A 14,581-nucleotide genomic window follows, 5' to 3' on the forward strand; every position below is an offset into this window, starting at 1 on the left:
GTGCAAATGTCTATTTATATAAAAGATGGAATCTAAAGTGATACTATCAGTAAGATGTAAATGATGTTTCTAAAGCAAACCTGCACATAATCTTTAGTAAGGTATGGAAATGTTTTTCAAGTAAGTCTGAAGAGAAGCTGCAGATCCAAACTGAAGCTAAAGCAGTGTTTCTTCGGGTTCAGGTGCTGGCCCTTGGCGATAAAGGTTCACTGCCACAAAACCACTTTCCACTAAAGTCACCATTTTTCATTGATAGGGTGCAACATTTTCTGCCAGAGTTTGGTTATGAGAAGTGCTTACATTGGATTCAGTTACTGTCTATCATGGCCATACGCTGAATTTCTCTGCTATTTTAAGCCCTTTCCTGATCAGAAGGATCTAGGATTTCACAAGGGCTCCCTCATGGTCTTTCACTGCACCAGAAAGGAAGTCAGTGCCTGCCAGTTGCTGAAGATATTCTGGCCCTAATCACATAGCTCAGTAACTCCTTGCTTTTCCAGTGACTTTCATCAAGTAATACTGACTGCTCAGTCTGGAAGCTGCTTCTGTGTCTGTAGGATTCTTTTCATGGTGTTGATGGGGTATAATAAGAGGGGTTTGGTTTTTTTTTTTTCAAATTACTGTGATATGCTTGTTTTGTATACAATTTTTTCAACAATTAATCCAACTAGCATTTTCCTGTGACCAGCTTTCCCTTATTTTTGCTTCTCTGCTGCAAAGCACCTGTGCCTGAAGAGGAATTTTTTCCTAAGAACTGTTCTCCTGTGCTTCTACACAGTGTCACTTTGTTATGGTATTACCAAACATGAAAATCTAGGGTGACAGTTACCAAATCACATTGGTGTTGCTTCTTCTTCTGCAGAGAAGGCGCTACCGTGTGCAGTCATAGGTAGGAAGGTGCTAAGAATAAATTCCGGATTTTTTCCTCATTTCACAGGGGAGTGCAATGCCATAGTAATCCTATGCTAAATTTGTGTCCTGTGATGAAGTGTCATTTGGCAGGCACTGTATTCACTTAAAAGTCCCTATGTTCAAATGTATCCTTCAGTGTATAACACATTACAGTATAATTTTGCCCTGTCTGAGAAGCATAGATAATCTGTTAAATGCTGACTTCTTTCCCCTGCTGTGTGTCTTCATGTAACAGTTTCTCACCCACGGATAATAAATTTGCTACATGCTCTGACGACGGCACTGTTAGAATCTGGGACTTTCTACGTTGCCATGAGGAGAGAATTCTTCGAGGTATGTGTACCAAAAGTACTGATTGGGGTATTTCAGGAGGGGGAAAACCTTTTTTTAACTAGGTGTTCACAATACAGAAGTATCAGCTTGTCTACATTTTTGTATTACATCCCTGTCTTAAATCCTCCAAACAAGTTTTTGTTTGGCTGCTCTAATAGGTGCCTTATAATATTCAGATCAGCTGCAGTTCACGATGGCGTTACTCTGTTTACTGCCCACTTAAGCTCTAAACAATGGAGGTGGATATAAGGACATTTCTACAACTAATGTTAATAGAAACATCTGTTTCTGGATCAAGAGTACATTCATCTTTCTCCCAAGCTTAATCTTTGTGACCACTTTTACTTCAGAACACGCATCTTCATGCAGAGGATTCCATTCTTTTCATGGGAGTGCCTTCTGTTCCGTCTTCCTCAGAGGCAAAGTAGTTACTTTTTCTCAGTCCTAAAGAGGAGGAGAGCATTTATGTAGAGGAAACAAATAAATTTTGATCACATCATAGAGAACACATGCAAATAATCCTGGCTTGGGTTCGATAGTTTTCTGTCTACCATCTGTGTATGCTAACTTCTGGTGCCTTTCCACTGGCCTTGTTGAGCTTTCTTCCTCTCTTATTTCAGTCTTACTGAGCAATAACAACAGCTTCTGACAACTATTCCTTTCTTGCAGAAGATGTCAAAGGTACATAATTCAATAGGAGAATAATTAAAGATTGCCATGAGGCTGGGGATCGTAGGCATGCAGATAAATTGCAGAGAAGGTATGCAATAAAAACACAGAATTTCAGTTTCAGGGGTGTGAGCTTGTTCAGCGTAGTCCTAAACTAAGGATTTCTCTTTTTTAAAATCATGCTTCCAGCTTGGAACTGCATTTTGTATTTTATGAAGTAGAGCTCTCCATGTTTCTCTTGATTCTTAAGCTCTCTTCTTGTTTTACTAATGCATTACTTATAAACATCACTAATTCGAAAAGATGTTGGGCTCCAGTGTTCTTGCCGTGATGATATTCTAACAGAATCTGTGTGTAGGCATTATGGTAGATGTGTTCTTTGCAGGAGCAGGCAAGCAAATTTCTAGGCTGTCATTTACACCTGTTATTCTGGAAGGATCCAAGTAGATTTGGGACCGTTTTGCTTGACGCATTACAAAAGAAATGATTCTGCATTAAACGTATTCTGTACCCTTCTCCAGGTTTGTACTAACTACTTATTAAGCCTTGTAGAGAAAATGGGGATTGCCTCCATGCAGAGTTGTCAAGATTATAAAAACCTCACCAATTCTTCTACATTCTTTTAACATTCTGCATAAAGTAGGAGTAAAGCATTTAATTTAGGCCATAAAGAACAGAACTTGTGTTACATTTCCTTCTGTTACCTTGCGTACTTGAACATTGTGACTATATCTCAAATAGAATTACGTTTTAATTTCTTATAGTTTATACATCTCAGTATACACTCTTTAGTTGGCAGAATAGCTCTGTAAAGATTATCTTTGCTTCTGCTTATATGATGTACCCACAATACACTTCATCTTTTAAGTAAGTTGGAAATATTTGGAAAACTACGTCTCTGGACAAAATTGGACACGGCAGATTATTCCTTGTTTCTGCTGTCAGATAAGAAAAAAACAAACAAACAAAAAAAGCAAAAACGGAAAGCCAAACACTGCCACCAAAACATCCCCCACAACAACAAAAATAATACACAAACCCCTGAGTGTTGGGGGTGGGAGAATGTTTCTGCAAACCATGCAAGTTTGATTTGGTTTTGGCCCCTAGCACTATTGTTAAATGTGATCAGAAGACATATTTGGGAGAGCTGCATGGATAACACTTAGGTAGCTTTCTTGGTGGAAAATACAAGCTTTCATTTTGTTACTAGGAGTTTAGAGCTTATGGTGTTAGGAAACTGATCTTCAGCTTTTTGCTTCTCCACATGCATTCTGCTTTTACATATTTAGGAGTGCGACCTGTAAAACTTTGCCTAGTACAGCCTTCAAAATGTGTAAATACTCATGCCAGCGCCATTCCAAAGTTAGTGATCTATAAATTAAAATTCTGGTGGAATTTCATTAGAAATATATTTCATTATGTACAAAAAGTGTTTAGATCAAATACTGTGCTAAAGAAAGTTTTTTGTTTCCTGCTTTCACACACCATGCCTTAGCTGTTCTGGTTAATATTGGTGGTGTGAAGTTGAAGGGATTCCACAGTGTAGTTTAGATCCAACGCTTCCCTTAGTGTGTTGAGGTATTCTTCACATTACCACACTGAATTATAAAAAAAACAAACAAAACTATCAGTTTACAGACATAGGTGTTTGTAAAATAGATTATCACTCCCAGGGATACAATATCAATATATCACTGTTCCTACTTATTTTTCAGTAACAAATCAAGGAACACTTTAAAAAAGCAGACTGGAGGACTTTAATACTAAGGAATGCTTTTAAAGCAATTCTGTAAAGAGCATTAAAGGTACTGGGGTAAGCTTGCTGATATATAGAAAGGGCAAAAATCTATAGACTTGTTACAGATGCTTTTGTTTGCACTGGAATGAACTAATATAACTTATTCCTGTTATTTGATGAAATGATTCCTTTTCCTTCAGACCAGTTTCAAGTAACAATTCCAGTCTTACCTTCCAAAGAGGATTAGAAAAACAGATTGGAAGTGGTGAATTACATAGGACTACTTTTTAAGGTTTTGCTGGAGTTCTTTACCTGTCTACAGTAGGCTACACAATTTTTTCAATAAAGCCATGAATACTTGGACTGCGTGAGAAACACTTATTAACTGTGTCCAGCTTCATTTTAATTTGTCAGAATGAAAATAAACAGGACACCCTGTTTTGTTCTTCATACGTAATGCCGGAAGTTCTGGATCTTTTTTTGATTAATCTGGCTCAGAGTCACTTTGCTGTCTAGCTTATCACTAATTTATGTTACTTTGCTGCTGTTTCTACCATCGTGGCTTTCCAGGGCATAGTAAGTGGAGTTTGGGCGTTTTGTTAGAAATATGTGCAAATTTATCAGGCTCCTTTTTAATATCGTAAAGAAATAAATAGGATTAAAATATTCCGTTTCTTGGGGAACCAGCTTTAAGTAATTCATCTTCAAGTGAATTATCTTGGAAGAACTTGAAGGCAGGGGAAAGGCATTGTTGTAGTCACTTATTTGCTTGCTTCCCCTCAGCCCAATTATTGTCTGTGAAGTAAAGGTGCTGTACTCCCAATTCTGCTCTGGTAGTTTTTGCCTACGTTAATTTCTGTAATGCTGCCATCTTGGTGATGATAACAAGTGCAGTTTGGTGCACTTGCTAAAATACACTGCTAGGAATAAAACTGATGTTAAAATAAAAATGTTTTTGTTAAAATAACAAGACATGGAAAATGGTCTATAGTATAGCAATATGTTGTTTTTGTGTCAATCTGTTACTTTGAAAGGCATTTCCAATAATGGCATTTATAACAAAACACTATCAGGTCTTTAGTGTATAAACGGTTGCAGTGAAGTTAATTCCAGGACTTATGGAAACAGTCCCCATTTGCAGAAGAACATACACACTGATGGCTTTTAATACTGCTAATTACATCTAGTGAAAAAATGTATGCAGTAAAAGCTTGATATGCCTGTAAAGAAATCAACATTATCAATTATTCGACTGGCAACTGTGAATCTTTGGGTATTGGGTCTGTGCTAATGTATCCCTGAGAAGATTTCTGGTAGATCGTTAGTAAACACGCGATTCCTTAATTATTCCCAGCGTGAAATCATGGGTTAGGAGGCTACAAACACATTTCATTGTCAGTTCCACCGTCCGCCCTTCTCCTTCCTTTCAGCCACACACACAAAATCCAGTAGAAATGTGTGCTTGGGAGGATGTGAGGTTTTCCTTCAGAAGCCTACATGAGCTGTACGTTCCCGGGATTTCACAGGTTGCCTGGCTTAAATAGGTCTTTTAGGGAGGATGAGTCTACCCAGCTCTCTGAAGGATGGTAACCCAGGATTTGCCAAGATATTTTGTACAGAAGTTTTTCTGTTTTCTGGCTGTAAAAGACAGTAATACACTAAATGATCTTCTAGGTAACCTGGTAGATTTGGCAAAAGATTTTTCTCATCCTAACTTGAACAATTAAAAGCAACCGTGATTCCTTTACATTCTGTCTGGATTTAAAATCTGCAATTTGTAACAACATGTCGTTTCTTATGAGTACCTGGTTTATTCTAAGGAGGGTATTTTGCCTGTCTTGAATAACGTTGTTCTGCCTGGAATTTCCTGTTCAGGCATAACACTGATGCTGAAACTCATCACCTAGAAAATAACGTGTATGTGTGTACATGCATGCAGAAGTGACAGCAATCATAGTAACCTTGTTTTTCATCTGCTTACAAGTTCTGAAAAAGTGTTTCCACACTTAGTCATAGTGAAATAACTGGGGAATTTTTTATTTCTTCCTTCCTTCCACTCCATTTCTGGATCTTTGTTAGCAAATAAAATACCATGAAGTGTCTGTAGTTATTTAAATCTGTTGTATGGTTTGTATACTCTGCGCTTTCTGCCTGAAAGTGAAGGATCTCTTCAGAGTTTTTGACATCTACTTCGTCAGTCAAATAGCAAATCCTGTACTTAAGTTTAGAGATTGATGTGTTCAGTAGTTAAAAGGAACCTGAGAACCAGAACTACATCTTCAGTTTGGTCCTTCACTTTTAAACATTTATTAGTAGCTAGCTCGTAGCCTTTGCAGCAGGTAGCTTCTAAAACTGTTACCTTTTCCTGGAATGTAATTTAAAAAAAAAAAAAAAAATCCTGATCTTGCCGTTTCCATCTTTCTTCCCTTTATGTGAGAGAGAGAAAACCCAGCAAATTCAAGAAAAGCATGTACGTTGATACTGTGTTTCTTGTAAACAGATGTAGTGTTTAAACCTTCAGGTTTTTTGCAGGGACTTGCTGCTTTGTGCTGTTTAGGATTTCAGGTATATCTGATATGTCTTTTAGTCTACTGCTGCATCCCTACATGAGTGAATATTAGAAGGATTTTTCCTTGGAACAAAAGCCCAAGATGAGATAAGACCTGGCTGATAGTGGCACCAACCATATCAATCTAGAGAAGGCAAGTCCTTGTATTATTGAACTTAAAAAAGATGAGCTGTTTTGAAATGCTTGTATTAAATCAGTTAATTATGTTTGGTAGATTTTAGTATGGCAGCTTATGTTGCAGGTCTGTGAGCTTCATGAATCTTCATTGCCAAAGCAAAATTTGGGGTGAAGCAGAGGGATAAGTTGCAGCTAAGTCTTTGGAGGTACAGTTGCACTCTGAATGGCTGTGCATCAAACTTCTCCTGTGTGTTGGACACAAAAAAGTTTTAGGGAACTCACTTGGATGTTAATAGTGAATCTGTGAGGGTTTTTTTTCTTCACAAACAGTTCAGATCACTTGTACAGTCAGTGATGCAGGAGCCCTTTTGTTCCGCTGTACGTGTTGGCGCCAGCCCTGATGCAGCTGCTTTGGGGTTGCACGCATAGAGGAGTCTGCACAGTCTCATTCACTTTTTCTTTTCATTAGGGAAGCTCACTGTTGCCCTTGTGAGATCAAGAGTTAGAAATACTGTATACAATTTCATAAATGGAAGTTCTCGTGGAACATATATTTTCCTAGTATCTTTACGCTTTTTCCATAGTTAAGTAACACCAAGGACTTGAAGTGTGAATACATACATATCTTCCTGAGTTCATAGATAACCTCAGTCATTGCTGCTTGCTAGCGTGGTGTGTATAACCTACACTAGATGGGAAGAATCCAGTCTCTTCTTGCTTGAGACTACTATTGTTCAGGTTTTCCTGAATACGACTTTCAAGGCTATGGTGTCTTAGTTTTCTCTGTGTTGGAAACTTTACTAGAGGTAGGGTTGTTAAAATATCCAATTCTATTTGTGTTAAATGTAAAAATCCATCTGAGAGTTGAGAGAGAAACTTCCTGCTATGTTGAATTATATCAGGTTTCTATCTGAAGTGTACTGGATTGCACAAAAATTTGATCAACTATACTTGAGGTCCTTGGTTTGTGTGATTAAAAGGAGGTAGCTTCACGATGCCTTTGCTCTCCTCCCTAAAACAAAGCCAGGAGAATAGAGGGTATTGAAGACTGTTCGTGGAACTTTTTGCATCTGATATGCCTGAAAGCATTTGGTTTATACTGCAGTTCAGTTCTGAGTAACATTGAAGCTCAACATACTAAGTCTTAGAGTTCTAACTCTCATCTAGAATCTCGTGTTTTAAAAATCCTGAAAAGTTATTAACTAAGAATACATAGAATTCTCGAAGAATGAATGAAACAGATCGTGAGAGATGAGCCACAGCATCATGCTATAAGAGGAAGATATACCAGAGACTTCTGTCGACGCTTTTCATGAGACAAGAATGAAGAGGCTCAGTGTGAGAATGAGGTTATTTCAGATTCAATTTTTAAATCTTTTTTCTCCCTGAAAACTATCCTGAAGCTGAAAGTTAGATAATCTCTCGTGTTGAGTCTAAGGGCAAATTTTACACTGAAAAGTCTAATACTTGCAAGAAATAAATGTTTTTAAGCTTGGAAGAATATTGAGAAACCCAGTTGTTTCACAGGACAGCCAACTCTTAGCACTGCTGATATACACAATACTTCCTTAAGAAGTTTTATGGTTGCATCGTTAGGATTTCTTGCATCTGCTTCCTTTTTGTGTTTGATAATGGCAAGTGGTGGATAAATACGGGACTAGGTGAAACCATTTTTTTTAATGGTTTGTTAGTCTAAATACTTCAGTGGTGAGTGGTGGGTACCATACTCCGCATGGTAGCCAGGATTTCACCTAAAGGGAGAATCGTTGATGCAGCAGTGAGCTTTGTCCTCAAGCTCTGCATTGTCGTTGAGACAAAAAAAAAATACTATTTTAAGTGGATTACATTGATACTAATGAAAAAAGTCCCGAACTACAGTGTCATTTAAATACTGATGCTAAGAGAATACCCATCTTGCATTCTCAGCACAAGTGTAATTGTTGAAAAGGATGCAGGTTGTATGCATCAAGGATGGTGGCTTCCTGGTATCCACTCACCAGTATTTGTCATATCAAAGGTTCTCAACAGATACAGAATCGTTTGGAGTTAGTCTTAACACAAGTTATGTTAGTAACTCATCTTCTCTGATAAAATCTTCTGTGCATAAATACTCAGAATTGGGAACTTCCTTTTTTTTTTTTTATGGACTCTTTTGTCTGACACACCATTTCCTACTACAGTGTAACTACAGAAATACGCTATATTCAGAATGAATGGTAGAAGTCTTGAAGGAACAAAACCCACAATTCTTTGGCGAAAATAATCTGTGTCAATCCTTGGAAACTTTCCTTACAGGCTTCTTGACTCCACTTTACTTTTGTGCGTGGATTAAACAGACCACTTTTTTTGGTCTTTTTGTACTCTGTAGTTACTGTACTAAAAGCTTTTGTGCACCTAGGTAAGCGTAGACTTTGCAAAGGATTTGATGTTTTCTTTTGCAGCATTTCAATTCTGCATACTCAAATTTTATTTCCTGTTATAGTACATTTAGCTTTGAGTGATATTCTGGCTTTAGTAGTGAGACACTTTGCATCAAGTTTTACCATATGAATGACATTGCAGTTCTCATTACGCATTCATGTGGACAGTCAGGCACTGGGAGATGGGGAGACAGCTTGCAAATGTTTTCTCTAAAATATGGTGGTATTTTTTCCTCTCTTCCATACCTGCCTGGCCTTAACGTTCTCATGAATAACCTAGACCTGCTCATCACATGTTGCGTTTGTAGGAAGACACAGAGTCAAAAGAGAAACTGGGGAATGTGCTGAAATGGGATTGTACAGCAGACCAGGAGAACGGGATAACTAAGAATCCTGAAAAAAAAACCTGAGTGAAAGGTGCGTGGAAATGAGAAGGATAGCAAATGGGAGGAAGGTGTGGAGGCAGTGTCAGTATGAAAAATCTTAATAAAACAATAGCTGGTGTAGCGTTTAAGAAAAGATAACGGCAGTGTGAGCAAGGAGATGAGAATGAGGTGGAAACTAACGGATGTTACACATTGTGGGGAATAAATCGAGGCAAACTCAGTTGCCAGAGCAGCCAAAGAGGCTGGGTGGTTATTGCTGAATGACAGACTTGGACACAAACGGACAGCATATAAGAGTGTGGCTATATATGCTATAATGTGTGTGTGGAAATGTGTAAGAATAGTACTGATACACATACACATTTTTTTCCACTAATCACTTTTAAATTTTATGTTCTATGTCATGACTCTGAGACTTAAGTTGATGAGTTTGAGTACAGTTAGGAACAAGTTCTGTATTCATTTGGAAAATGAGTGTGGAGTGTTATGTTAGTGAGTGAATGACGCCATCATTCCTACTATAACTAGGAGAGAGCCGTCTGTACCAGCTGATTAAAACTCCTTATGTTTTTTATTAGTCCTTAAGCAGTAATGTGGATCTTTTTTTTTTCTTCAAATTTTAACAGCTCTAAAACTGAAATAACTAATAATTGATCTTCAGAGCTAAGGCTAGCTCTGGGTTACTTCAGTTGAGAATATAATCAAGGCACAAACATCCTGCATGCTTCTGCAGAAAGCAATTGATGAGATTAAACATGCAGACATGTGATCAACGTTAATTTTCACAGTACAGTGCCAGAACTTTCCAAGTGACTGAGAGATTGATTTCACAGTGAAAAGGCAAACTGTCATTTAATTTTGCTACTTTCGGATAAAGGTTTTTTATTGAAAACAGAATACTTTTCAAGGGAAGACATTCTGGTTTTTATTGCTGCAAGTACATATGTGTATTGCAGGTAAAGTAACTGTTTTGGGAGTTTTATAAATTTGTGTTTTATAGAGGAAAATATTTTTACAGTTTTTAATTAAAACATGATAGGGCTCTTAAGTGTCATAGCTTCAAAGTAGTACAGCTGTAAGCATCAGAAGTACAGCTATATAGGAGAAAACTACAACTTTTATACGTTAAAAATAATCTAAAGAAGTTTCACAGACTGTTCAACATTTCTTCCATCCCAGACAGTTTGGATTACTATTTGTAATTATTATGTCAGCAGAAGCATCTGATACTTCTAGTTCTGCAAGACATTATTTTGAACATTACACAATCCATCAAGTTCTGGCATGTGTTCAACAATTTAAAGCCTGAGTTAGTTACATACCTTTTTTTTTAAAATGCAGTATTTTCTTAGGATTTGTCATATTGTATATAAATTGATTTTCCTCCAATAAAGATACGTAGGTAGGCAGAACTATTCCAGTTATAACTACAGCCACATAAAGAAGTGGTTGTATCCCTTCGGTATTACTTTCTGTTGTAGACAAGGCAAGGACTGGAACTATCTTGCATATATTGTCTTTGAAGAAGTTATCTGTAATTGGTTTTGACCATTCATAGAAATTGTGTGTGTGTACCTTTTTGCTTACCAAAGTAAGCTTTTAAAGGGAAGGTATCATTGCTATTTAAGTATGAGCCTGAGCTCATACTGAGAAACTGAAAGTTAGCTGTAGCAGGTCTGGAATAGGTGCTTCTACCAAGTCCCCAAGATCTCAGAAAGTAAACTTGAAAGTTCTGTTCAAAAAAGCTGAGGAATGCGTTCCCTTGGCTGCTTAAAATTGGGAAAACCAATTAAGTTTAGTAAAAAGCAAACCCAGCTTTCTGGTGTGTTCTGGCAGATGCATATTTTCTACCATATATGCAATAGCTTTTTTCTTTGCCTTTTTATTGAGGATGATGGAGCATGAAAATATTTTAAATGTTATATTAAAATCTTGCTTTTTAAACTTCCATCACTTTAAAAAACCTTCCTCTGAAAAGAGTCGTAACACCTGATAAATGAAGAGCTTAACTGTAGCTATTCTAGCCCTCGAACAAAGAGTAGTATGAACTGGTGAAAAAACGTAGTTCAGGATCCGATCTATTATTACTATTATTATATCTGAGGGAGAATCAAGTCTAAATATTTACACAGTACTTCTACATTTGAAATTCTCTTTGTAGTTAACTTCTTTCTTCTCTAAGATCCTATTCTGCTTAATTTTTTCCGTGTGTGTTAAGATTTAAGGAAGCAGTAGCTCTGATAAGTATTTACTGTCCTCAGATTGAGAATTTGCAGTCTTCCTTGCTTAACACAAGGCCTAATGGTCATTTAGAACTATTTTTTCATCAAAAATTGAGGTTCTTCCTAGCTTAATAAGTGATTGGTACACTTAAAGATTAAAAAAAACTGAGTATCTTCTGTCAATTCAGTGAAGTGCTGATTCCTGCCCCTCCTTTTCAAACTTTCCACGGAAGAAACTCTTCCTGAGATGGGGTGTAGAGTTTCGGATGAAAGTAAAACATTTTCCTTTGAAAAGAGAATTTTCATGATTCTTTAATATTTGGAAATACATAGCACACACTGATGTAAAAATGGTATTCACAGGTAAGTCATTTCCCACTGAAGTACAAGTCTAATGGGAATCCCCAGAAGTTTGAGTTCAAACTCATTTGGTGTTACAGATATGTTGCCATTAGGAAAATAAGTATTAACAGTAAATTTAAAAGTTCTAAACAAGAAAATATTTTCGTTTCTTTCCTTCCCTAGTCCAATGGAAAACACATTTAAAATGCCATTTTCACTGGGGAGATGGAGGGTCTCATTTTCAGTTTGGTTTGGTTTTTTTAGCTATTCTTTTACCAGTGTGGTAGAACAGTGTGAGAGTTTTGCTTAATTTTAGATATTGTGCAGTCTCTGTCCTTGGAGGTTTTCAAATAAAACTGGATAAACCCATGAGCAACCTGGTCTGACCCAGTAGCTTTGAGCAGGAGGTTGAACAAGTGGATTCTGAGGTTTCTTCCACCCTGGCTTATCCGGTGATCTTAGGATACTGAATTTCCCTGTGTTGCCGAAGGGCATACAAAGGAACAAAAAATCCTAATGATTTAGTTACCTTCAGCTGTACATCAGCATATATGACAAAAGGATCTGACCTTCAAAAGACTGTATCAAAAATTCATTATTTTCTTAGTTTGTTTTTCTTCCAGCTTTTAACATGCCTGAGGAAATACACACTATCTGTTTGGATTGGAAAGATTTCTCAGTGTTTAGTGGAACTTTTTCCTGAGATAAATGCTTGGTCATTCCTCAGCGATTAACAGTTTAACTTATTCATTACTGAAGTTTAAGTATTGCTTAGAGTCCTCCTATAAGCAATGAAAATTTGTTGTAAAGGGGGTGGAAGATAGGATGGCATGCTGTCAGCGTCTTTGAAGCTTTTTCTGATACTATGTGATAACAGTGAGATAAAAAGATATCTGTAGATTTACAGATATATATATATATGCAAATATTATATATGCATATGTATTTTCAGTCAGTCTCTGTAAGTATACAGCTTTTTATAATGGTACCCAGTGGCACATTTTATGGCCTTAGTTTGCTGCTTTCTTGTTTCAAAATTATGCAGTCCTGAAATAGATTGTGCAGGCAGTGATGTAAAGCTCTAAAGCACATGCACAGTTAAATTAGATTGAAAATGTTTGCTTTAAAAGAAAAAAGAAAAGTAATTTAGGTAACTGCTTTACTCCTTAAACTAAAGCAGTTTCTAAGTTCTCTAAAGGAGCCGTAAGTAGACCTGGTGTGTTTGCAAACATCAGCCTTTATGTCTAGATGAAATGGGCGTTAAGAGAATTTATTTCTTTTTTCTACTAAGCAAAAGCTGGCCTACATGGTGTATTTGATTGTTCAAGCCCAAACCTGTCCCAAGTCTTGACTAACCTTTGTGTTTAAAAACAAATTATTTAATTAAATTTCAAGTTTAACCATATTAACAGAAGACCACACAATATTAAATATAATTGAGACTGCAATTATTTTGGGGGAAAAAAAAAAAACAAACCAAAAACAAAAAAAAACGAAAAGAAGTTGCTTTGTCTTGAAACATGCTACTTTCAAGCACTTGAAAAGTCCAAGCCAGATTTGTTCTAGTGTTTCTGCTACAGATGGAATAACAACACACATTAGAATCTGTGGACAAAATTTCCTGTTCTGAATTGTAATTCATCAGTAGCAAGGAACAGTTGCACACAGAAAACACTACCTGGACAGCTATGAAGCATATTTATATATAGCATACTTACAAGATCTAAACATTTTTAGCAAGATGTCTCTATTTTCTAGAAGTTGCCTAGGTCTGCAGCTTGATACAGTGCAGTGTGTTACTGTGTGCTGTTTTGTGCCTGGTCAAGAATCCTGCCTTCTCTTTACATCTGCCTTCTGCTCTTTATTATCCATGCATAATTCATGGAGGGAAATAATGTTTTTAATTAAACTAGGAATTAGGAAAAAGGTTTGGGTTTTGTTGGGGTGGGGTTGTTTTTTTTTTTTAAAGCCACACCAGCCTGTCTTAAGGACACAGAAACTTGCTTATTTTAGGTCAGCTGATACAGTTGGATAATAAGGTGTCTCTTCCCTACAGATCTTGCTGTATGCTCTTAAATCCTCAGACAGCAATGAGTCTTTGCTGCTTCCCTAGCAGTAACTCCACCTACTTAAAATCAGTGTATAAGGTGTGTTCTCTCTGGCAATACCCGCATTCTCAAAATTGTTATTCTCTTGGCTAGTTTGCAAAATGTAGTGATCAGGAATATTGATGATGTTGACAAATACGGATTTCTGTGGATCACCATTCTCGTTCTGGAAGTCCCTGTTCTCCAGAGACTTACAAGTAAGCGTATGGTATTAAGATTAGGAACGTAAAAAGCTAAATTCACTCAGAGAGTTCTTCTATTACATTAAATTGATTTGTACTCTGCAGTTGTATTCTGGAGATCTTTGGGCACAGGTAGGTTCACTCTTTCACACTGTTCCCAGCTTATCAGGAATATCCTTTCCTTTGCTTCCAAAGGAATGGAGGGAAAAAGTGATCATTCCAGTCACCTACGTAAGCATGTTAGATTGGTCATTTCTGTGTTTGCATTTGCTGACAATTTCAAACAGGGCTTTCATAAAAATGCAATCAGAAGTTTTAATGCTAGTATTAAACTTTAGAATTTCTGTGTTCGTGTTATAAAGCTGGAATGGGGGAGGCTTCACATAGCAGGTGCAATCCTGCTGGCCATTTTTGTAGAGATGTAACTGCTGCTTCCTGTCTGAAAAAAGCATCCTGCTTGCTCCAAGGCTTCTTCACATGCTGCCTGCTTCTCTGCCACTTTGCTATTTTCTTTTCCCTGCGTCATGGAATTCTTCAAGGAATATACAGTCTTTCTCCCTAAGAGCACTTACTGTGTATGTCT

At 37.0% G+C, this 14,581-nt stretch overlaps 1 protein-coding gene across 7 annotated transcripts in view; it reads left to right on the forward strand.

The window, feature by feature from the left end:
* The window catches only part of WDR33 (WD repeat domain 33), a 70,920-nt gene that overhangs the window by 22,550 nt on the left and 33,789 nt on the right, over positions 1–14,581 (forward strand). For 5 of the 7 annotated variants that reach the window (XM_075417597.1, XM_075417593.1, XM_075417595.1 and 2 more), the window contains exon 7: positions 1,148–1,245. In XM_075417597.1, coding sequence (XP_075273712.1) covers positions 1,148–1,245 — 98 coding nt within the window. The other 2 variants (XM_075417596.1, XM_075417594.1) reach the window with 2 other exon arrangements.

Source organism: Opisthocomus hoazin, chromosome 4 (genome assembly GCF_030867145.1).
Source record: "Opisthocomus hoazin isolate bOpiHoa1 chromosome 4, bOpiHoa1.hap1, whole genome shotgun sequence".
NCBI classification, from domain to species: Eukaryota; Metazoa; Chordata; class Aves; order Opisthocomiformes; family Opisthocomidae; genus Opisthocomus; species Opisthocomus hoazin.